Source organism: Oncorhynchus keta, chromosome 11, assembly GCF_023373465.1.
Source record: "Oncorhynchus keta strain PuntledgeMale-10-30-2019 chromosome 11, Oket_V2, whole genome shotgun sequence".
Classification (NCBI taxonomy): domain Eukaryota; kingdom Metazoa; phylum Chordata; class Actinopteri; order Salmoniformes; family Salmonidae; genus Oncorhynchus; species Oncorhynchus keta.
The window spans coordinates 37,021,843-37,044,338 of NC_068431.1; the positions used below are offsets into that span (position 1 = coordinate 37,021,843).

General features: G+C 41.2%; 1 protein-coding gene across 5 annotated transcripts in view; it reads right to left on the reverse strand.

Moving 5' to 3' along the window:
• The window catches only part of LOC118390166 (phospholipase D2-like), a 39,111-nt gene extending 16,983 nt beyond the window's left edge, over positions 1 to 22,128 (reverse strand). Inside the window, exons 1-20 of one of the 5 annotated variants that reach the window (XM_035780442.2) lie at positions 21,977 to 22,122; positions 21,793 to 21,871; positions 17,807 to 17,960; positions 17,524 to 17,654; positions 17,252 to 17,394; positions 16,988 to 17,081; positions 16,648 to 16,713; positions 16,503 to 16,561; positions 16,135 to 16,380; positions 14,710 to 14,853; positions 14,522 to 14,605; positions 14,075 to 14,153; positions 13,466 to 13,576; positions 13,020 to 13,229; positions 12,713 to 12,896; positions 12,470 to 12,588; positions 2,338 to 2,454; positions 2,131 to 2,235; positions 1,375 to 1,463; positions 1,018 to 1,131 (exon numbers count right to left, since the gene is read on the reverse strand). In XM_035780442.2, the coding sequence (XP_035636335.1) occupies positions 1,018 to 1,131; positions 1,375 to 1,463; positions 2,131 to 2,235; positions 2,338 to 2,454; positions 12,470 to 12,588; positions 12,713 to 12,896; positions 13,020 to 13,229; positions 13,466 to 13,576; positions 14,075 to 14,153; positions 14,522 to 14,605; positions 14,710 to 14,853; positions 16,135 to 16,380; positions 16,503 to 16,561; positions 16,648 to 16,713; positions 16,988 to 17,081; positions 17,252 to 17,394; positions 17,524 to 17,654; positions 17,807 to 17,948 (2,237 nt within the window). In that variant the 5' untranslated portion in view covers positions 17,949 to 17,960; positions 21,793 to 21,871; positions 21,977 to 22,122. The other 4 variants (XM_035780441.2, XM_035780444.2, XM_035780443.2 and 1 more) reach the window with 4 other exon arrangements.
• Between the last annotated feature and the right edge of the window lie 368 nt (positions 22,129 to 22,496).

A 22,496-nucleotide genomic window follows, 5' to 3' on the forward strand; every position in this document is an offset into this window, starting at 1 on the left:
GACAACTCACATAACTTAATGAAATGTTCTGGGAACCTTCAAAGAACTTAGACCAGGTGTTCTGTCAACATTAAGGCAATGTCCTGTGCACCCTAAAATAAACATTGTACAATCACCCACACAACTGGCCAGTTGTTTGTGTTTTGGAAACATATATTTTGGGATGTCCCCACCAGACTGTTCACACAACCTAGTGAAAGAACAGACAAAATGTATTCTGGGAACGTTTTTGCAACATCAGGTGAATGTTTTATACAAGTATTGTACACTGAGTGTACAAAACATTAAGAACGCCTTCCTATTATTGAGTTGCATGGAAAACTGTTGTGTGAAAAACAAAAAACCCAGCAGCGTTGCAGTTCTTGACACAAACTGGTGCGCCTGGCATCTACAACCATATCCCTTTCAAAAGGCACTTAAAATCTTTTGTTTTACCCATTCACCCTCTGAATGGCACACGTACACAATCCATGTCTCAATTGTCTCAAGGCTCAAACATTCTTCTTCAATCTGTCTCCTCCCCTTCATTACACTGATTGAAGTGGATTTAACAAGTGACATCAATAAGGAATCATAGCTTTCACCTGGCCAGTCTATGCCATGGAAAGAGCAGGTGTTCATAATGTTTTGGACACTCAGTGTATGATCTTCAGCACAACTGGACAGTTTTTGTCTAATGAGAACATTTGCCGCAACCTAACGAATGTCACAGAACCAATTTTGTTTGCTCGGAAAACATGACTGGTACATTGTGTTATTACATTACCTGGAAACCTAATGAGAATGTTTAGGGGACTGTTCTGTGGTGGCTGTTACAGATGTTGTGCACAATATTTTAGTGAATGTTAGAACATTCCAAGGATATTTCATGACATTTTTTGGGGGGGAGAATGATACAACCCTAAGTTTTCTGGGTACTCTGTGTGTCTGTGTGTCTGTGTGTCTGTGTGTGTCTGTGTGTGTCTGTGTGTGTCTGTGTGTGTGTGTGTGCGTAGGCCCATAAGGGAGGGTTCTGACCTGTAAGTGAAGTGTAGTATAGCTTGGATGGCATTCCCACCTCCCTCACTGATGTCTCCTTCAAACCCAGGCAGCAGGGGCACCACCACAAACACCCTGTATTTCTTCTGCTCACTGAGGAACAACAAGAGAGTTATGGAATGGGGTAGCAAAGGAGAGAGTTATATAGAAAGAAACTATTGGCAACAATGTATTTGTAACATAAAAAATATTGAATCATGATAATTTAACTTTACTTATAGAAACAGATAATCAACAGACAAACATGTATAAAACAGTCCAGTAATATCATGTTATACAGTAAACCAAGCTGTGTTGACAGATTCAACTCAGACAGACATGGTGGTAGAACCACACCTGTGTGCACGTAGGATCCTCTTCACGATCGCGTCACCAATGCCATTGTGCACGTTTTTCCCGTCAGCACAGCTGATGAAGAACTGGTTCTGAGAGCAGAGAGGTAGAGAGAGGGACAGATGGAATCTCTGTCAGAGCCGTGCATATATGGCTCTGGTCTCTGTTTGATGCTGTGGGGTGTGATGGGTAGGGAGCTGGACTTGTGACCAGGAAGGGACATTGCTGTTTAAAGCATTCAGACTTCAAGCTGCTCACATAGAACAGCAAATAAAACCCACATGACACTGTTAGAGAGACAGGAATAGGCAGGGAAATAAAGCAAGGTTGGGAGAAAATACATCTTTCTAACCCTTGTGTCCCATTATTAAAACAACCATTTCCAGTTAAAAGAGATATGGAAACAATGCATATTTATCATTGAACTATTCATCTCATTTGCATATTTAAAAACAAACACCTCATTGGACTATTCATCTCATTTGAAAATCTATGCTTTCAATTGGACTTGATAGCACTAGGATCATGTGGACTGTGGAGGCACATGAGGGTGGTCATTATCTCAACCTTGAGCTGTTGACTTCAGTACAGACAGTCTCAAGACTGTGGGGGAGGCCAGGGCACTGTCTTGCGTAACAAAAAAACAAACAGGTAGAGAGGATGGATATGGCATAGAAGTAGTGTGGTTATGAGTCTGGTAAATGAGTGCAATGAAATAATGTGTATGTAATGTACGTAATGTGCTGGTAGCAGAGTTACCTCGATGTAGATGTAGTGTTCGCTGTTCTCGATGGTATGAATGTAGGCATTGAGGATAGAGCTCTCACAAGTGCCGGCTGACCAGCGATCCACAGAACGCAACACCTGAGAGAAAGAGAGGAGAATAATGAAAATAAATGAACAATTGGTGGTAAAAAGACAGGCATTTCTCTGTGAGCATGTATGTGTCTGGGTGAGAATGTGTACCTGCACAGAGGCCTTCCCGGAGCCAGGCACAGTGAATGGCAGTGTATCAGCAGTACTGTGAGACTTGGGCAGAAGGCAAGGGAAGAACTTGCCTCGGATGTTCTTGTACTTAAAGATCTGCAGGCAGACAAAGCAAAGACAATAAGATGTCTCTCTCACATAACCCTAGAGGCTCTTTTCGGCTGGCGCTAAGGAGGCGCAAGTGTTAAACGCACGTTAGTTTGCAATCTCGTCATTTAAAAACTCTCGCACTGGCATTTTCCACCACTTACTCCAGGTTCCGCAATTTACCTGTCTAAAATCAGGTGGGAGGGGTGACAATATGAGGTGTGTCCTTAAAGACAAGCTAAAAGTCACCATTTCATGCAGCACCAAAGGGAGGTTTTAATACCCACCAAAAGACAGGTCTTAAAGGTAATGCCGTTGGTAATGGCATGGATTTTGAGAGCGGAAGCGCAGCCTATCCAGCCCTGACACAGCCGGTGAATCTCGTATTTAGAAACATCAAACAATTACTGGTTTCCCCCCATTTTGTAGACATAGCCTATCTAAAACAATTTTTTGGGGGGTGGTGAGGAATTTGACTCTAATGATGAACTCTTTTAAAGCCTTATTAACGGTGAATTTAAATCTTGCTAATTGACAAAGTTTGGCATGTCCATGGTTCAGACATAATGCAATTTACAGAAGGCCTAGCTAGCCCCTATATCAGTGTGAATCAGTGATGTGCGGTCAGGGGAGGCAGTGCTTACCCCGTGACAATCTAATAAAAAAGCTGTTATGAAAAGCCAAATAAAAAACAATTCAATGTTATGTTTTTTTCTCAATGGTTCTGGTGTTTTTTTATGCTCAAAATCAAAATATTTGGCTAAAATGCATCAAAACCTCAGGAACGGAGCCAAGGTACTCATGCCTTTCTTTCCAGCCATTGAAATCCATTGAAATCCTTGACCCACACGGCCTTTCCTGACTCCAGTCACTGGTAATTGACAAAACAATCTGTGTAAAAAGGCCCTTCCAGCAAATCAGCGAGTTTGAAGGGACATCGACTCTGTCTCCGCCCACTCTAGTTTAGAGTGTTTTTAGTCGTCGACAAAATATGTCAATTTGGCTGGAGACCGAGTTTACAGTGTTTTTTTAGTGTTGTGCGTGCATCTGCAATTAAAATCACAAGTCATTTGGATTACCACACATAAAGAAATACCTTCAATGGAAGCAACTGTGTCCGCGTGTGTGTGGTGGTGACAATTAAGACAGTAATGGGCCTCAACATCATGTTCTACCCAGACAGCACTATAGTGGGCAGAACCAAAAAAACAATCAGCATTAATTACCAGCAGGCGAGGGCATTCACAGCAGACTGCTCAGACGAGCTCCGGCTAGCCATTGTTTTACAACATGACAAATAGACACTACCATACTGCATCATTGCGCCTCAAACTATTTTCCAAGTTGGAGTAATGTAACGGCTGTTTGGAGGGTTCGAGGAGTGGAAGTCAACTATAATAAAAGTTAAGACCAGACAGAGGCAACATACAGCAAACAATATTTGACTTTATTCATGACAGGCAAGGCAACCACCCCAACTGCTAGCTGTGTATGACTTTTTGTGTCAGTGTGAAAATGGAATCGAAGGAGGCCTCCCCTACGGCCGTGGGCCTGGTGTGTGCATTCAAAATAAAATAACGGACATGGGGTTCTGCTGTGACTTCTACAACGCTGTCACGAGAGGTTCACCAGACGAACGGGCTTTACAAGTAAACATAGGCCTTAATGCATTTTCCCTTGAGGGTTGGGCTACTGTTGAATCATGAGAATAAATCAAATGCATCCAAAGGGATGTTGTATATCAAGCTAGAATTACATTTCAGTCATTTTGATTGTTCATATATAATAAACGTTCTAACACTTCTATATGTGTGTGTATTTGCGAGCGCGGCACATTGGAAGATTTGTAAATCCATTGTGAAAGGCTATGGAGTTTGCTTTGCGAGTTATTCCGATGAAATCTGTCCATATTGTTATTTTAGTGCCACATATCAGTTGTAACTGTGGATGCTACATGGCTGAGTTGAGCAGTTTGTAATTATGTCAGATTATATGAAATATGCCATCAACGGAGGCTGTCACTTGTGTATTTTGGCTACATTGGTATTTACATTTGGTGAAAATTGTTTGCCAGTTTCGGTTAATAGCATATGTCACTCTGGTTGTTGGAGCCATGTGTTGTATAGTGAACATGGGCTTCGTCAAGGTTTATTTGTGAGTAAATCTGGCTTTGATCATTAACAGGCAGGGTAGCCTAGTGGTTAGAGCGTTGGACTAGTAACCGGAAGGTTGCGAGTTCAAACCCCCGAGCTGACAAAGTACAAATCTGTCGTTCTGCCCCTGAACAGGCAGTTAACCCACTGTTCCCAGGCCGTCATTGAAAATGAGAATGTGTTCTTAACTGACTTGCCTGGTTAAATAAAGGTTAAAAAAAAAAGTTTCAAAAAAAAAAAACTGTGCTCACCCAGCCACCGACGTCACTGGTTCAAAGTGCTATGTTTAACAATATATTTCCATATTGAAGCCATGCAATTGACCCTTTGCTAAGCCGTGCCCCATAATTTTGGGCAACCAATCGCAGTGCTTCAATGGATAGCAACTGTCGTTGAGTCCGACATCTCAGACAAGCTCACGTTTAAAACGACCATCATGCTTGATTGAGCGAGCTGTTTGTCTTGTAGTAATGTGGTACCTACCTGTATTTCCATAAACCTTTATTTTAGCAATGCATAACATTGAGAAAAATATATATTTCATAACATGTTTTTTTGGTCAATAGGTGCCCAACATAACAAGTGGTGGGGTCAAAGTCACTCATATATAGAGGTCTATAGAGCCTGTCTCGATTCCTGAATTCTGTTACCGTCAGTGTACCTGTGTAATATTGACATAAGCTCAAATACATGTTTTGCAAACATGGTCCTGTTTTATTGGCTGCTTTTCTTTCACTTTGCGGTCCAACTCATCTCAAACCATCTCAATTGGGATGAGTTCATGCAATTGTGGGGGCCAGGTCATCTAATGCAGCACTCCATCACTCTCCTTCTTGGTCAAATAGGCCATACACAGCCTGGAGGTGTGTTGGGTCATTGTCCTGTTGAAAACAAATGATAAGTCTTACTAAGCGCATACCAGATGGGATGGCGTATCGCTGCAGAATGCTGTGGTAGCCATGCTGGTTAAGTGTGCCTTGAATTCTAAATAAATCAGACAGTGTCACCAGCAAAGCACCCCACACCATCACACCTCCTCCTCCATGCTTCACGGTGGGAATCACATAGGCGGAGATCATCCGTTCACCTACTCTGCGTCTCACAAAGACACAGCGGTTGGAACCAAAATCTCAAATTTGGACTCATCAGACCAAAAGGACAGATTTCCATTGCGCGTGTTTCTTGGCCCAAGCAAGTATCTTCTTTTTATTGGTGTCCTTTAATAGTGGTTTCTTTGCAGCAATTCGAACATGAAGGCCTGATTTCACGCAGTCTCCTCTGAACAGTTGATGTTGAGATGTGTCTGTTACTTGAACTTTGTGAAGCATTTATTTGGGCTGCAATTTCTGAAGCTGGTAACTCTAATGACCTTATCCTCTGCAGCAGAGCTAACTCTGGATCTTCCTTTCCTGTGGTGGTTCTCATGAGAGCCAGTTTCATCATAGCGTTTCATTTTCCAGATTGACTGACCTTCATGTCTTATAGTAATGATGGACTGTAGTTTCTCTTTGCTTATTTGAGCTGTTCTTGCCATAATATGGACATGGTCTTTTACCAAATAGGGCCATCTTCTGTATACCACCCCTACCTTGTCACAACACATCTGATTGGCTCAAATGCATTAAGAAGGAAAGAAATTCCACAAATTAAACTTAACAAGGCACACCTGTTATTTGAAATGCAATCCAGGTAACTACCTCATGAAGCTGGTTGTGAGAATGCCAAGAGTGTACAAAGCTGTCATCAAGGCAAAGGGTGGCTATTTGAAGAATCTTAAATATATTTTCATTTGTTTAAAACTTTTTTGGTTACTACATAATTCCATGTGTTGTGTCATAGTTTTGACATCTTTACTATTATTCTACAATGCATAAAATAGTTGTTTAAAAAAAATAAAAAAATGGAATGAGTAGGTGTGTCCAAACTTTTGACTGGTACACACACACACACACACACACACACACACACACACACACACACACACACACACACACACACACTATTTTAATAGCAGGATACTGTAAAGTTCATTATTCCTCTGAAGAGTATGAATTAGGCTGTTTGAGAAGGTTTGAATCCTAAACAACCTGCATATACATCGTTTGAAGTAGTATGTATAGACAAACATAGCTACTGTAGTAGGTCAAAGGTAAGTGCTGGAAAACCTTGGTAGAGCATGGGTGGAGTAGGTATTGTGTTGCTCATGTGAATTTCCTTTCTTTTTCAGCTTCAGACCAATGCCTACTTCTCCTTTAACTGAATCTGTTTTTAATTCCAATTGTTTTTACACCGGAAGGTGATTTTCTGTTAGAGGTGCACTATGTAGAAATCGCGCCACCCTTTCCCGGTTGCTAAAATTCTAACAGTTTGCCTAATTTCAGTTTGTGACAAAACAAGAAAGTATAGTGTAGAGAATCATTGTACCATCTAAACTGCTGTGAAAAAAAAGTTTTTCCGCTGTTTGAAGCCGGTGTGCAAACCTGAAAGTAAGACGCAAAAACAAAATGGGAAGCATAGAAATAGCGCACATAGAACATATCTACCGCTTCTTAGACTTGCTTTTAATGAGAATGACAGATCTATAACTAACTTTTATTACATATTGCAGCTTTAAAAAGGTGCATTATACAACATTTCAACAACGTGAAGAAAGAATTTAGCTATTTTAACCTTTAAATTTGGCCAAAAGGTATTGGCCTTAATGGCACAGATGGTGTGCTTGCATACCTGCAAGGGTTGCTGATTTAAACCCTGGTCTGCTGCCCTCTAATAGCTCAAATCAGTTATGTTTAGAATTTACCATGGACAGTCAACAGTAATTGTCTGCAGTTTTCCGAAGATGAATAGCTCAATTGACTGTGACAGTCTTACATTGTAAAATGACTCAATGCCCATTGAAAGCACAGTAAAGGAAAACGGTTTTAAGTAATTGACGGTTGTAATTGACGGTTGTATAATTCAGCCATTGAGACTAAACAAAGATATTCCCATGTACACTTAAAGCTGCGTCAGTAGGTTGACTGGTGAGCTAATGTGGTTCATTTGATCATCAGATTCTAAACACTGATGTTTAGAGTCCCACAATAAGAGTGAAAACACTCATATTTGATGTAAACTCTACACGGTTGTGTTCTGTGAGGGTCACTGAGTAGGTGGATACTCCATTACGTGAGTGCAACATCCATAGGGTTAGGCTGTACAGTGCATATACAGTTGAAGTCGGAAATTTACATACACCTTAGCAAATACATTTAAACTCATGTTTTCACAATTCCTGACATTTAATACTAGTAAAAATTCCCTGTCTTAGGTCAGTTAGGATCACCACTTTATTTTAAGAATGTGAAATGTCAGAATAATAGTAGAGAGAAGTATTTATTTCTTTCATCACACCCAGTGGGTCAGAAGTTTACATGCACTCAATGTGTATATGGTAGCATTGCCTTTAAATTGTTTAACCTGGGACAAACGTTTCAGGTAGCCTTCCACAAGCTTCCCACAATAAATTGGGTGAATTGTGGCCCATTCTTCTTGACAGAGCTGGTGTAACTGAGTCAGGTTTGGAGGCATCCTTGCTCGCACACACTTTCAGTTCTGCCCACAAATGTTCTATAGGATGAGGTCAGGGCTTTGTGATGGCCACTCCAATACCTTGACTTTGTTGTCCTTAAGCCATTTTCCACAACTTTGGAAGTATGCTTGTGGTCATTGTCCATTTGGAAGACCCATTTGCGACGAAGCTTCAACTTCCTGACTGATGTCTTGAGATGTTGCTTTAATATATCCACATAATTTTACTTCCTCATGATGCCATCTATTTTGTGAAGTGCACCAGTCCTTCCTGCAGCAAAGCACCCCCACAACATGATGCTGCCATCCCCGTGCTTCACGGTTGGGATGGTGTTCTTCGGCTTACAAGCCTCCCCCTTTTTCCTCCAAACATAACAATGGTCACTATGGCCAAACAGTTCTATTTTTGTTTCATCAGACCGGTGGACATTTCAGATGTCATTACAGATGAACGTGGTACCTTCATGCATTTGGAAATTGCTCCCAAGGATGAACCAGACTTGTGGAGGTCTACAATTTTTTGGCTGATTTCTTTTGATTTTCCCATGATGTCAAGCAAAGAGGCACTGAGTTTGAAGGTAGGTCTTGAAATACATCCACAGGTACACCTCCAATTGACTCAAATTATGTCAATTAGCCCATCAGAAGCTTCTAAGCCATGACGTCATTTTCTGGAATTTTCTGGAATTTTCCAAGCTGTTTAAAGGCACAGTCAACGTGTGTATGTAAACTTCTGACCCACTGGAATTGTGACACAATGAATTATAATTTAAATAATCTGCCTGTAAACAATTGTTGGAAAAATTGTAGATGTCCTAACTGACTTGCCAAAACTATAGTTTGTTAACCAGAAGGGGACTAGGGTTCCAATTTGGGAACACCCCCCCCACGTTCAGCTGGAAGGTGGCACATGGAACGCAAAAATATTCCTAAAAATATTTAACCTCCACACATTAACAAGTCCAATGGCTCAAATGAAAGATAATTTTTATCAGATTTCTAAAATGTTTTACGGCGAAAACATAGCACATATTTATATTAGATCACCACCGAAACAAAAGGCAAGCGGCGGCCATTTTGTCCCAGAAAAAATTAAATTTAAAAGTAGGATTAAAAAATAAATAATTCACTAACCTTTTGAAAATCTTCATCAGATGACAGTAATATTACATGTTACACAGTACATTTTTTTTTTCAATAATATGCCATTTATATCCATAAATCTCAGTTGACGACATTTCAAAAAAATAAATTCTACTCAAATGTCCGGAGAAATGATGATAGCTCCGACAGATAACGTCAGATAACAAGCAATAAACATGACTAAATATACATGTTCTACATATATTTATAAAGATATCACTTCTTCTTAATGCAACCGCTGTATTACATTTATTTTTAACGTTACAGACATCGTTCACTGGGCTATACTATGAGTCGGCGCTCAGATATTAGCAGTATGTCTCCTCTACGTTTGGAGTCCACAGAAACCCCAAATAACCACATAAATATTCCTTTACCTTTGATGTTCTTCCATCAGAAGACGTAGAAGGAGTCATACTTACCCAATACATCGTTTGGTTTCAGGTTGTGTGTCCCTGTATTAGCATATGCTAACAGCTTCAGTTGAAATGCGTCAAAAATGACTTCTGGTCCAGCACTCTTGCGCATCAAAACTTCCAATTTACATATTATATGTCGATTAAACTGGTCAAATGATGTGCAAAATCAAGCTTTATGATGATGTTTTTAGCATGTAGAACAAAGAGCAGCGCTAACAGACAAACCGGCTTCAAATGCTGGATCATGGAAAAATACGTACTCCAAATCGGCCGCGCGCAATAGAGTGCATGTTTTTCAGAGGGACACAAGCAATTTCGCCCGCCAAACATTTTACATTACATTTACATTTAAGTCATTTAGCAAACGGGCGACTTACAAATGGTGCATTCACTTTATGACATCAGTGGAACAGCCACTTTACAATAGTGCATCTAAATATTTTAAGGGGGGATTCATTGTGGGATTCTCACAATGATTTGAAAGCAGACATCGTGCTGAAGAGATAGAGACTGTTCCTGGATCGGTAGCTGCCTGGGAAGGGTGGGGGCCATGACGTCAAAGTTGACCCAACTTTTCTCTTCACAAGAGAGAGTTTGGGAGAAAGGCTGCCCTGAGAGTTCTGCTTTACATACAGACACAATTTTAACGGTTTTAGAAACTTTAGAGTGTTTTCTATTCAATAATAATTTTTATATGCATATATTAGCAATTTTGGGAACAAATATTCAGTTTACTATGGGCACGCACTTTCTCCAACGGGGGCAGTATAGAGGGGGAGCTCTAATTGACAAGAAATTTGTGGAGTGGATCTAAAACTAGTGTTAATGACTCCAACCTAAGTGTATGTAAACATCCGACTTCAACTGTAAGTATGCTCCCAAAGCAATTCTAAAGTCTAATACATCCAGTGCAATTTCAACCGATTTGAATGATTGTCTTCTGTTGTATTTATATAACATTCCGTTATTGTTTAGCATTAACTAGTCGAAATATGGCATGATTACACTACTTGTATCCGTTTAAATTCACTTTCAATAGTTGTTTTTTTATTTTGAATGCAACCCGCAAATTCATCTATTGTGGCTAGCTTCACACAGGTAGAGATGCTGGACATGGGCTTGTCCAGCATCCAAATCAGATCTGCATATAAAATCAAGATGGTCAAATGGCAGAGTTGTTCGTTTGGCACTGTTGATCAGCACAGATTTGGATAAAATGTTAAGAAGAAAGGAGAAGGTGGGTATTGGAATCTATTCTAGAAACTCGAAACTGGTGAGTTTTTCTGATGCTAGTAAGCATCCATTTGCACAATGGAGTGCCCAACTGCACTGTATACATGTGCATTTGTTTCAGTGAAATATGGCTAGCTTGGACTATGGATTAGCTAGCCAGCTAGTGTTGCAAAAGACCATTGTTTGCATTCTAAGGTAACAGCGTGACCGTTTGCCCAAAATGTGGTGTTGGTTTTGAACTGATGTACGTTAGCAAAGACAGTACAGTATGAAGATAGGCTAAAACTGCTTCTCCAATAGAAATCCCTGATCACACTTATAGGCGACGTCATGGCGAAGTTTTCTAGCTATGCTCATGTTGTAGAAACACATCATCGGGTCTAGCGCTGAAATACGCATTTGCAGGCCGTGAAATCGAAGGCACCCGAACGAAAAAAGATTGCAGTAAGAGTGCAGTATAACTGCAGAATGCCCCAACTACTGCGTCCAAATAACAGGTTTTTTGTTACTGCAGTAACGTTGCAGTCCAAAATACCACAGTCGAATGCATTTTACTGCAGTTTCAAAACTGCAATCTTTTTTGTAAGGGCACTCCTTCGATAAAGTTATTTTTGACAAATGAAAACATGTCAGTTTGTCCCTTTCACGAGATTGGTACAATAAAATGTTCAACTACTGGAATCTCAGTTGTGCCTTTAGATTTCGAGAAAATAAACTGCTAAGGAAGAATATTTCACTTCTCTCATTGACTTCTCAAACCCCAAACCCTGGCTTGGTCTGATTGTTTCGCAAGCGTTCCCGTAAGTCTCGCGATGTTGCGCCTCTGCGTTTAGAAACTCTGTGACGTTAGGTAGATAGCTATGTTTTGTTGGAAAATGTAGGACTGGCATTTGATGGGCTCCCGAGTGACGCAGTGGTCTTAGGCACTGCATCTCAGAGGCGTCAATACAGACCCTGGTTCAATTCCAGGCTGAATCACAACTGGCCGTGATTGGGAGTCCAGTAGGGCGGCGCACAATTGGCCCAGCATCGTCCGGGTTAGGGGAGGGTTTGGCAGGGATGTCCTTGTCCCATCGTGCTCTATTGACTCCTTGTGGTGGGTCGGGCACATGCACGCTGACTTCGGTCGCCAGTTGTGCGTTGTTTCCTCCGACACATTGGTGTGGCTGGCATCTGGGTTTAGTGAGCAGTGCGGCTTGGCAAAGTTGTGTTTTGGAGGATACATGGCTCTCAACCTTTGCCTCTCCAGAGTCTTTACGGAAATTGCAGCGATGGGACAATTGGAGATCACAAGGGGGACAAAGGGGGACAAACTGTTTTTGCTTTGTCATTATGGGGTATTGTGTGTAGATTGATGAGGGGGGAAACAATTGAATCCATTTTAGAATAAGGCTGTAACATAACAAAATGTGGAAAAAGGTCAAGGGGTCTGAATACTTTCTGAATGCACATCAAAGTAAAGTCATGAAAGAAAGATCCTTAGGAACCTCTTATTTGGGTTCTGACCTTGGCAAAGTTCCAGCGCTGGATGAAGTGGCGGGCCACATCCCTGGCAGCTTTGCCGTGGAGTGCAGCAGACAAGTCACGCCACGGCATACGGGGCACCTCAGTGCGGTCAATGTTGTCTGGGGAACAAAGGACTTTACATTTAAGAATGAGCCCTCTTGGGTGTGTTGTACATGTGTGTTAGTGAGTGCGGGAGTAATAGGGGGGGGTTATGAATTGAGCTATCGTGTGTGCATACTGTACCTTCGAATGGGCGGTCCAGTTGGACCCAGTCCTTCCTAATGAAGTTGCTGTAGTCCTTGCCAAGCCACAACTGGGTGTTGTTCTTCAGGTCCACATGGTTGACCTCCTTGACCTCCTCTGGCTCTGTAGGCTTTGGATCCTGGGCCAAGTCTGACCCATCCACCTGGTCACCCGAATCAGCTGCCTAGGGGGCAAAGTAGGACAGTCTGGTAATGAAGTCACCGCTCAACACCAGGTAACACTGAACTATGGATTACCAGAACAGAACAACACAAGATAATCTTGACTTTGTCTTGAGGTGTCTCACTTCTGGCTCAGCCAGTGGAGCTTTTGGTTCTTCTTCAGAGATATGATTGGTTGTCTCCGTATCAGTCAACCGGTACTGACTGTCGTCCCACCTCCCAAAGGCCAGGTCCAAGCCTCCCACAAAAGCCACTGATTGGTCAATGGCCACCATCTTCTCATGATGGGCCCACAGAAACACCACCGCGGACATGTGGTTGGGGTGTCGCATCACCTATTAGGAAGATGTTAGGGAAGCTAAGGACACAAATCTAATAAAGTTTTGAATTTAAATTAAAATACCCAGATTAACATAACATAGTAATGAAAGCATGAGGATGTGTATGATTCCTCTGTTTAGTGTGACGCTGTGCTACAATGTTAGGACTAAGAGCCAGCTATGTGGATTGGTTTTTCAGGTGTAAAGCACCACCTGACTGCAGAGCAGAGATTGGAGCGTCTCAGACAGACCTTGATGTTGGCGTGCATGTCCATCAGTGTCCTCTTGCTGTGGCCACTGTTGATGCCCAGGGCCATTTCCACCTCCTTGTACAGGAGCACACATACTTTGACACCTTGTTCCTGCACAGAGAAAAGGAAGGATGGATATACACAGAAGGTAGTCTGGCTGATACCAAAGTCCTTCTGACTTCAGAGTCTGGAAAGGCTGTTTTGATGTTGTCGGCACGATGCGTTGATAATGAAGGGGGCTGTGCTGTTACTGGTTGGGTCTCCTCAGTGTCTTTCTCACTCAAACGCCCACAGGCACACACATCCCCAGAGTGCCACCCCCTTCCATTACAACTGTTTGATTTTCAAACCAAACAATCTCAACCCCCCCAGGAAAAAAAAATATATCCCAGAGAACCAACCAACCAATCAAGATTTCATTAACAGGCAGCCTCCTTTTCAGACCAGTGGGTCACAGCTGTGTGGTCATGAGGTACGCTTTTGCCAGGCTACACAGAAGGTGGAAAGGATGAGGAAAGGAGGGATTAACCTTCAGTGCATTCAGAGGAGAGGAGGGAGGAGAGGTAAAAGGGAGACTAAAAAGGAGAAAGTTGGGAAGTAGATTCGTACTGCTTTGCGTTTGAGGATCTGGTCCAGGCGCCAGTATGTGTCTGTAGCTGGCCTCTTCAGGAAAACCTCTGGGCTGAGCCTGGGAGGGAGGGAGGGAAAGACATATTCACCATGCAATGTTAACCATGTACATATTTACACTGTGTCCTGCTATTTACAGACTAATTCGAAACAAACCTAATACATGTTGGAAACAGTGATCTCCGTTGATACTGAGATCAAATACTTGTTTTGTTGGCTGTCTGCTCTTATTTAGCTCACGGCAGAGCCATTTTCTACAGTATAATGTATATGGCTCTGGATAACCACTCTCTATAATTATGGAGAGCACTGTGCTTACATCAGTACAAGTCTTGGAACACACAGTAGGCTTACTAGCCATAGAGATACACTGTATAATAATAGAATGTTCAAATATATTTATATGGTGCTAGCTCTGCTTCTCACCACCAGTCTGTGATGAAGATCTCCTCCTTGGCCTGCTCCAGAGCATCAGCCAGGTCTGCAAAGTAGCCACTTCCATTTACATACCTTTAATATGACCAATTCATAAACAGAGACATTACATTTAAGTTAAGGGTGTATACAGCATGTACACATACCACATTATCATCTAATTGGAAGCAACATCTGACCATTTAGTGAGTGTGTTCTCCCGTGGCGGGGCAAAGCCCCCAAAGCGTTGGACCTGGAGGAATTCACAGGGCTCAGCCAGCCTATTGATCTCATGGCTCCACCAGTGAGCCTGTCTGTAGCTGTTACATTTGATGACCAGATTCCTACACACAGAAAAAACACTCATGTAAGAACACAATAGGGATGGGCACGGTTATTTGAATATCCGAACAGATGTTATTATTCGATTACTTGGGAGAGTAATCATTTTTTATAAAAAGGCTTTGTCTATTATTATTTTTTAAGGCTTTGTTCAAAATTAAATGATCTGATATTGCAAAATCTTTTTTTAAATTTAACCTTTATTTAACTAGGCAAGTCAGTTAAGAACAAATTCTTATTCTACAATGACGGCCTCTCCCAGCCAAACCCTCCCCTAACCCAGACGACGCTGGGCCAATTGTGCGCCGTCCTATGGGACTCCCGATCATGGCCGGTTGTGATACAGCTCGGGATCTAACCAGGGTCTATAGTGACACCTCTAGCACTGAGATGCAGTGCCTTTGACAGCTGCGCCACTCGGCGGCCTACAAGAATAGACCATTACAGCCAAAATGGTAATAAAACATCCATTTTATGAGTGTGCCGCATAAAAAAGACAAACCGGTAGCTTACACACGTTTCACACTGGTTTTAATGTCTATGGTTTCACACATGTAGCTTGTTGTTATTGTCAGTCAAACAAAGCGGAGCTACATTCAGAGGCTCCAAGTGTAGCAAGTGAAGTGGGCGATTTCTAACCAATGCAAAATGGAATTAAACTTATGGAAATAAAAAGGCTAAATGAAAAGGAGTAGGCTATAATGATGAACCAACAGGTAGGCTGTGGTTTCATATGAATGGAGTTGTTGTAGACAACTCCCCAACAGTTGTTGGGGAGTGCAGCAAAATAGCCTCTATTAGCTTTGCTACTTTAGCTAGCTAGCTGGCTAACTTATCTGGCTGCAGTAGCTAGCTATTTCACAACAATTTGATGTAGTCAAGACAGGCCATACCAGACGGTCTGATAGATAGTTTGTCAACTAGTCGGTTTGGCTATTTTCTCTCTCCCTCCGTGCACAGCGCACCAACTCTCTCTCTCTTGAGTTTCCATTAAAGTAAAACATTTATCATAATTATTTAAAAACATGTATTTCGACTATCCGGATATCCGAAAAAATATAATGGCATTATTTGAATAATGAAATAATTTCAAATGCCCATCCCGAGAATACACATACACGAGTTTACACAGCGAGACAATACTTGCCCGCACAAATACACAAACAGCTAGGAATTGACTCATAAATAAGAAAAACAGTTAGGAATACAAGTGTCTATTTGAGGGTACACTTTTGAGTGTCTGTCAAAAAGTAATCATATTTTGGATTCCACTATGAACTTACCTGGTGAAGTTCTGAATGCAAACCCCATACTTGGTGTCAGTATATGCACGACCCACTTGAACTTTGAACTCCGGGTCAAAGACCAGTACGAAGCAGACGACCCCATTTTCCCGGTTCATATAGAGCAGGAAGGTGTCCTTGACCACCAGCCAGCGCTTTGACCAGCGAAAGCAGAACTGGTGATGACCAATACAGTTCAACCCCTGGATACGGTGACCTCCTGACCTTTTGAAGATGGAACCCTCCCTGAAACACAATGACATCACTCACACAGACATAGAATCAGTCACATTAAAATATACTGAATAACACCGTCTCTTTTTCATATAACATCACACACACTCTCATAGACTATTAATAGTGCTTACAGGCCTTTGGGTCCAAGCTCACTGACAAAGGAGAGAGCACTGACATCAAGGAATTCCAGCTGGAATCAGAACAAGATAGGATGCGCTATAATCACTGTTTGACAATGAATGGTAATTGGTGTATGTGTGTGCCATCTTAACTCACCATGCCGTGATAGTTCTTACAAAAGGAATTCTCCAGAAGGCCGTTTAGGTATTCCTCAAGGTATTTCTATAACAGAGAGATCAGAAATCAGAACAGACTGGACCTACATTATCAAATGTCAACAAATCAAATGGTCAGATAGACAGAAGAACCCCTGATAATGATTTTAAAAAGTCACAAGATTGATCCCTCGTTTTTTGTGTGGCCGGAATTATCTACAACTATGTAGATGTAAGACTGAGTGATGTGTGGCTCTCTGTCTGCATGTATACCATGGTGTTTATCAGTGTCTGTCTTTTTGTATACAGTATGTGTGGTTCCATGGTTGTAAGAGTGATACCGGTTTGCTGGATGTTCGTCTCATCCTCTCAGTCCCGTGTAGACTTGGCATCTCCTCTGTCATAGCCCTCAGTTGCGCTCTCTGGGCTGCAAATCTAAAAAGAAACATTTTAATATTCTAAACGTTTTACTGCTTTAACTCGTACCAAAATCACAACAGGCCTTCACTCTGATTTGAAGTACATCCCCTCTAAACAAATTATTCTTAGCACAGATGATGGGTTGATTTTCATGTCTGAGTTCTGATTGGTGCTCTGAGTCGGACCTTCCCAGAGGCAGGAAGTGGGCCATCATCTTGTGCTTGTAGAGGTCACGGTGCAGCTCCTGGAAGTGCTTGTACTTCCTTTTAACCGTCCAGGTGAACTTGCCATGGGTCAGCTTCACAGTGTACAGAGTGCACACACGGACCTGGAAGAGAAAACATACCATTGACTTGTGTAGCCGACACATAATGTAAACATGTGCTCATGTGGAAAGGTACAGGTGTGCATATAATATACAGACGCATGAATAAACACTATGTACACACACACACACCTTGGAGCGCGTAGTGTATCTCTCGGTGCTGTCCACTCTGCAGATGACTGGAGTCCCAGGCAGTAACACAGGCACACCTGCCTCCTTCACATCAAGCAGATGATGGACCACCAGGAAGGGACGACTTTCCTCTGTGGGGAGATCAGATGACACAGGCAATCTATTACAGAATAATTCAATACCACTACTGAAGTCTTATCAGTCTAATGTGATGTAAAAGGTATTTGGATGGAGGGAATAAAACATTATAGGCTACATCAACAACTAGGGTCTGTGTCCTCACCTCCTTCCCTCATGAGGCCATCCAGCTCTTCCTTGCTCAGCTCACAGTCGTCCGTGATGAAGTGCTTTGTCTTTTGGGCCTCCGCCGCTCCCCCATCTGGACATGGAGGGGTATTGCAGCATGCTGGTGCTGGACTGGCCATTGTGCTCTATCCCTTTCATCACAAAGAAAAAATCCACTAAATATGAATCACATTCCATCACCATAATCTTTCAAACATCTCGCTATAGTATCCAGAAAAAAACCTTAATCTAGCTGAATTTACTGTATTACATAGAAAATACTTGACAATAGTGGAACTGTACAATGCAATGACAGCCATTCAGACTAATTGCAGGCCTGTGTCAATAAGGCCGAGAATATTTTCAGACACGTTATCTATGAAGTACATTACATTAAAGGCCACCTAACACAGATGACTATAAATAGTGGGGAGAACTGATCTATGAACTAGGAGAGACTGGGGCTTCACATGTCTAAATATAATCCTGGGACCTCTCAAGTGCCTCAGACACTGCAGTGAACCAGATAACACCGATCACACACACCACACACCACCACACCATCTGAAGAGGAACAAATGACATGATAACAGCATCAAAAAGTACAATCGTGTGTTGGTGGTGTATACCTGGTTTTATCATCAGCGGTGTGACACATAAGAAGTCTTGGAGGGAGCACACACAATGAGAGAGAAGGGTCTGTGCAAATGCGTGTGGGAAGAGGGATCTGATTGGATGAGTAGATTTTGTTTCCAGGGCAACCAAGTCCAAGGTGAAACAAAATCGAGAGAGAGAGAGCAATGCATTGACAAAATGTGCATCACTGTCTCCACGTCTCTTACTATGCAGAGTATCAGCCTAGCTCTGACAGTGGTCTTGGTACTGTATCTACATTGCCTTTGCTGTAATGCAGGACAGATTCTAGTAAGCTGTACAAGTCTCACCATAGGGACTGTCGCTAGGGCACCCTACAGTGGTTCCTAATTCCCAGCATAAATCTATACCCATTGGTGAGTTTGTGCTGTAGGCTTATTCTGAGTCATGGATAAAGAAACATTTGTTGTTTTCATTTGGAGGGAAACATTTCTGAATTGTGGATGGGTCAACACACCAAAACATGAGGGGAGAAATGTTATTAAGTGTGCACACTGGACACTGCACAGCAAATTACAATCCCAAAGTTCACTCTATTGCTTTCTCTAGGTAGCATCTTGGCATCTATGGATAAATGGCAATTGCAGAACAACAAAAAGAAAACATTTACAGCACAAGGAAACACAAAAAGCATTTAAATCCATGGATTTCTGCCAATTTGGTGGCTCCAAAATGATTGCAAAACAAACTACCATGTAATCAAAATCTACAATCAGCCAGATATTTGCTTAATTTATTACACCATAATCCACTTTCTCTAGAAAATATCTACTGTCTAGCCAGTCAGTCATTCAAATGACAAAATGATAGGCCTATTGCCGACTATAGATTTCCCCACTGAAGCCATCATTCTATTTTCCATAGCCTCCACCCATTCCCCCTGCAGTTAAATATAAGTTCCAAAGCGCTCTAGAAAAAACGGAACATCTTGGCATGTGAGTGGGACTCAGGGGTAGACGTAACATAGTAAATGAAAATCGGGGACGTTCAAATTAGCATATGTTACGTTTCGTATTGTATGTATTAATTTGTGGATTTCTATCATCACGTTTTGTATGATATAGAGCAGGTTCCCCAACTGGCGGTCCAGGTTTTATTTGGCCCCCCAAGTTTTCTGAGATTTTTTATTGTTGGACATAAGACTGAAAACACCAGGAAATCAGCTCCTAATGATTTTAAGTTTGGAAATCTGTTCATGTATTGCCACGCATAATAAAGAGGCATATATGATTGTATATAAATGTAAGCAAGGTTTGAAATTATTATGTTTCAATCAAATATTATATCTGGTCTGGTTTCTTGTGGTCAATTTGCATTCTACAAATGATTTGTAATTATGTTTTGGCCTCTGACCATCTGCTCAAGAAAAAATAAACTGCCCGCAGCTGAATCTAGTTGATGATCCCTGATATAAGGTGTACAATCAAAAACATATTTTGACCAATGAGTGAAATAATATGTTAATTGTGTAGATAATGGCCTAAGAAACCAATGGTCCAAACCTCATGTCTCTATCATAATCCATTCAAAACTTACTGCCGTTTTTACCTTTGTAGGATTGTCAACAATAGGGTGACTAAACTCAAAGGAGACCAGAGACAAAGTGGCAAAAATCGGAGAAATAGTATTGCATCATCTAGGCTGGATGCTGTCCGAGAAAGAAGGTTACCTGACAGGCTCACCATTGAACTCAACATCTTTCTTCTCAAATGAGGATGACATAAATCAATAGAGGTAAGATAGATATAGATTGTGATACAACATGTATTTTGATATTTTAGTATATGCTCTTCATATTAATGCAACATTTTTGTTCTTTTTCCAAGACTTCTTACAAAAGCAAAGGTATCTCTGAAATGTCAACAGAGCCTTTTAAAATTTAATTCAGCTCGTGTCATGCTAATTATGCTATTTGCGACCCGCGGAACAACTTGGTTGACGATGACCACAAAATGTTAAATCCTCATAAGTTTCGGGTGAGAGAACTCCACCACTCTTTCAATAGAGCTCAGTGCTAATTAGCAGATGTATTAGGTTATGAAATCTGACTTTTCGATATAATGTGATATGTTTGAGAAAACTCCACTGAAAGATTTAGAACCATATTTGTCTTGGTAAAATTTATTTAATAGCATAAGGAAGTGAAATGTCATCACCAATGCACATTTTCACCAACTCTGGGCAGAGTGGGTGGACACCGTATATGTTACAAATTACAATTCGTATGACATGAATTTGCAATATGTATGATATGTTAAGAATTCCAATTAGTTGTTGCTGTGGTTAAGGTTAGGAGTTAGCTCATCTTACCCTTTAACCTGACATGCTATGTAGTTGCAAAAATGTAGTAAGTAGTTCCAAAGCTGCTAATTATTTAAAATACTAAAGTTGTCTGTGATGAGATTTGAACACGCAACTTTGGGTTGCTAGATATTCATGTTATACACCCACCCAATCACCCTCCTTTTGTTTTTGCCTTAAGGAAAACTGATGTTAGAGGGTTCCCCACCCTGAAAGTAGTCTATGGGCCGAGAGAGTAGATTGCACGGTACAGTTATTTAAAAAGCCACTACAAACTTCAGCTTACCTTAGCCACAAGCTAACAATCAATGGAAGTGATGGGGCCATATGAGCATGTTTATTAAAAAAAATAAGAATGTCCAAAACACTGGAAATCAACTAGTTTTATATTACTTAAAGGCGATTTGACTCACATACCCACATCACTTCAATTGATTAACTTGTGGTGGCTAAAGTTAGCTGAAGTTTGTAGTGGCTGTTTAAAGAACTGAACCATGGAATACAGTTTCCCCTGGCCCATAGACTACTTTTAGAGTGAGGAACCATTTAACATCAAGTTGTAAAATAGTGAACTACTCCTGTAAGTAACCTTTGGTCTTATGTAACCATACCAAACATAACATATTATACTAATGAGTGGCCGATCCTTTTCATTTACTATATTACTTCTAGTGTATGATACCAGGTTGGAGAACGAAGGCGCAGACAGAATTGGCAATCTGAAACTATAATAAAGTATCCCGTTAAAATGTCGCATAGGCCTTATTAGTATTCTGCATCCGTGATGTTTTAAACTGTCTAAATCACGATAGTTCCCTTTATAGTGGTATAGAATCACAAGAGGATATTCGTTTTAGTAGAGGCGTAGCTACTTACTAAAGCATCACATAGAAAAGATCAGGAAGACGAGGGTCAAATTCCATATCCTTGAACAAAAAGATCTTCGTTTTTCTTCCTACTCCCTTCGCCCTAGAAAACTTATCAGTAGTTTTGACGTAAAAGAGAGACGGAAAGCGATACAGTACTTACTCTAAACCATGCACATGTAAATGTTCCTTCCGGCTGCATGGTAGGATATATTCCTGAAATCATTCACCGAGAATATCCGCTACAGAAGCACAAATAGTCTGATGATACAATAGTGCGCGATGACTTGTCCAGGTAAACATTGCATCAATGTATCAACAACGTATACCCTTTTCTTTCACATTACCTAGTTATTCCATTGTCAAAGAAAATGTCGCATAGTGCCTGACGTAGCAGGTAGCAGCACTCCAGTTGAAGACGGATTGTACAGTCAGCAGCACAACAGTAGTTAACCTTTATTTAACTAGGCAAGTCAGTTAAGAACAAATTCTTATTTACAATGAAGACCTACACTGGCCAAACCCAGACGACGTTGGGCCAATGGTGAGCAGCTCTATGGGACTCCCAATTACGGCCAGTTGTGATACAGCCTGGAATCAAAACATTTCTTCTATTAAAATTCAAATATAAAATTGAGAACTAACAATCAACAACTAAATTATAAGAGTTTGGTCTGGTTTATATGATTTTCATTGGTTTTTAATTGTCAAACGTCTTTGTTGCTTGAGATTTTCTCAATAGAAGAGATTACTTTATTTGAAGTGTAACCAGCTGCAAACCAGATATGCTGGATATGGCAGATTTAGTTTTGCTGGATATGGAAGGTCTGGTTTTGCTGGCTCTGGCAGATCTGGTTTTGCTGGCTC